This window comes from Pediculus humanus, genomic scaffold (assembly GCF_000006295.1).
Source record: "Pediculus humanus corporis 1103172107814 genomic scaffold, whole genome shotgun sequence".
In the NCBI taxonomy this organism is placed as follows: domain Eukaryota; kingdom Metazoa; phylum Arthropoda; class Insecta; order Psocodea; family Pediculidae; genus Pediculus; species Pediculus humanus.
Window position 1 is genome coordinate 1 of NW_002987404.1, and position 1,047 is coordinate 1,047.

At 32.2% G+C, this 1,047-nt stretch overlaps 1 protein-coding gene across 1 annotated transcript; it reads left to right on the forward strand.

Moving 5' to 3' along the window:
- Positions 1 to 958, forward strand: Phum_PHUM372960 (Acetylcholine receptor protein subunit alpha, putative; the record flags this gene model as incomplete). The annotated part of the gene is made up of 3 exons (XM_002428227.1): positions 1 to 86; positions 158 to 374; positions 782 to 958. Coding segments are annotated over 3 exons (480 nt in total), but the record flags the coding sequence as incomplete, so codon positions are not given.
- Positions 959 to 1,047: the final 89 nt, after the last annotated feature.

Here is a 1,047-nt window from a genome sequence, read left to right on the forward strand (position 1 = left end):
TGGAATCCTAGTTCGTATGGTGACATTAAAGAAATTCATTTAGCCGATCATGAAGTTTGGCAACCTGATGTGTTTCCATACAACAGGTAATGAAAATTGCAAATAATTTTTTGTTTTCTCGTTTGATTACTTAAAATTAATCGAAAGTATACATCAGTGCGACAGGCAGTACAATAGATCATTATGGCAACACTAATCTCATTGCATATTTCAATGGAACTGTTATTTGGGTTCCTCCATCCATATTTCAAGTTTTTTGTCAAATGGATTTTACAAATTGGCCATTCGATAGTCAAACATGTTCACTTAAAATTGGATCATGGACTTATAATGGCGAACAAGTTGATTTGTTTAATTCGAATCACATGCAAACAGTTTACAAAGTAAGCATGACAATTTTATAAAACAATCAAACACTTCGATGTGAATCTTTAGTATCTTTGTTTAAAATAGACATTAATTAAAAGAGAAAGAGGGAGAGAATGAGAATGAGAATGAGTGAGTGAGAAAGAGAGAGAGAATGAGAATGAGAATGAGTGAGTGAGAAAGAGAGAGAGAGAATGAGAATGAGAATGAGTGAGTGAGAAAGAGAGAGAGAGAATGAGAATGAGAATGAGTGAGTGAGAAAGAGAGAGAGAGAATGAGAATGAGTGAGTGAGAAAGAAAGAGAGAGAGAGAATAAGAATGAGAATGAGAATGAGAATGAGTGAGTAAGAAAGAGAGAGAGTGAGAGTGAGAGAGAGGGACAGAAAACTTTAAAAATTAATTTTTAATTTTACAGTTACCAAATTTAGTACCCAATTCGGAATGGGAATTTGTTAAAATGACAGTTAAAAGGAATTCAGTTTATTATCCCTGTTGTCCGATTCCATATACGGACGTTACATTCGAACTCACGATTCAACGACATTCTGCAACTTATAAAGCTCTTATCATTACGCCAGTTTCCGGTAAATGAAAACATGTTTTACAAAAAAAATACAATTTTGTTTTTTCTTTTTAAATTTACAAGCACAATTGATTTTAATTAATTAAATTTTTTTTTTT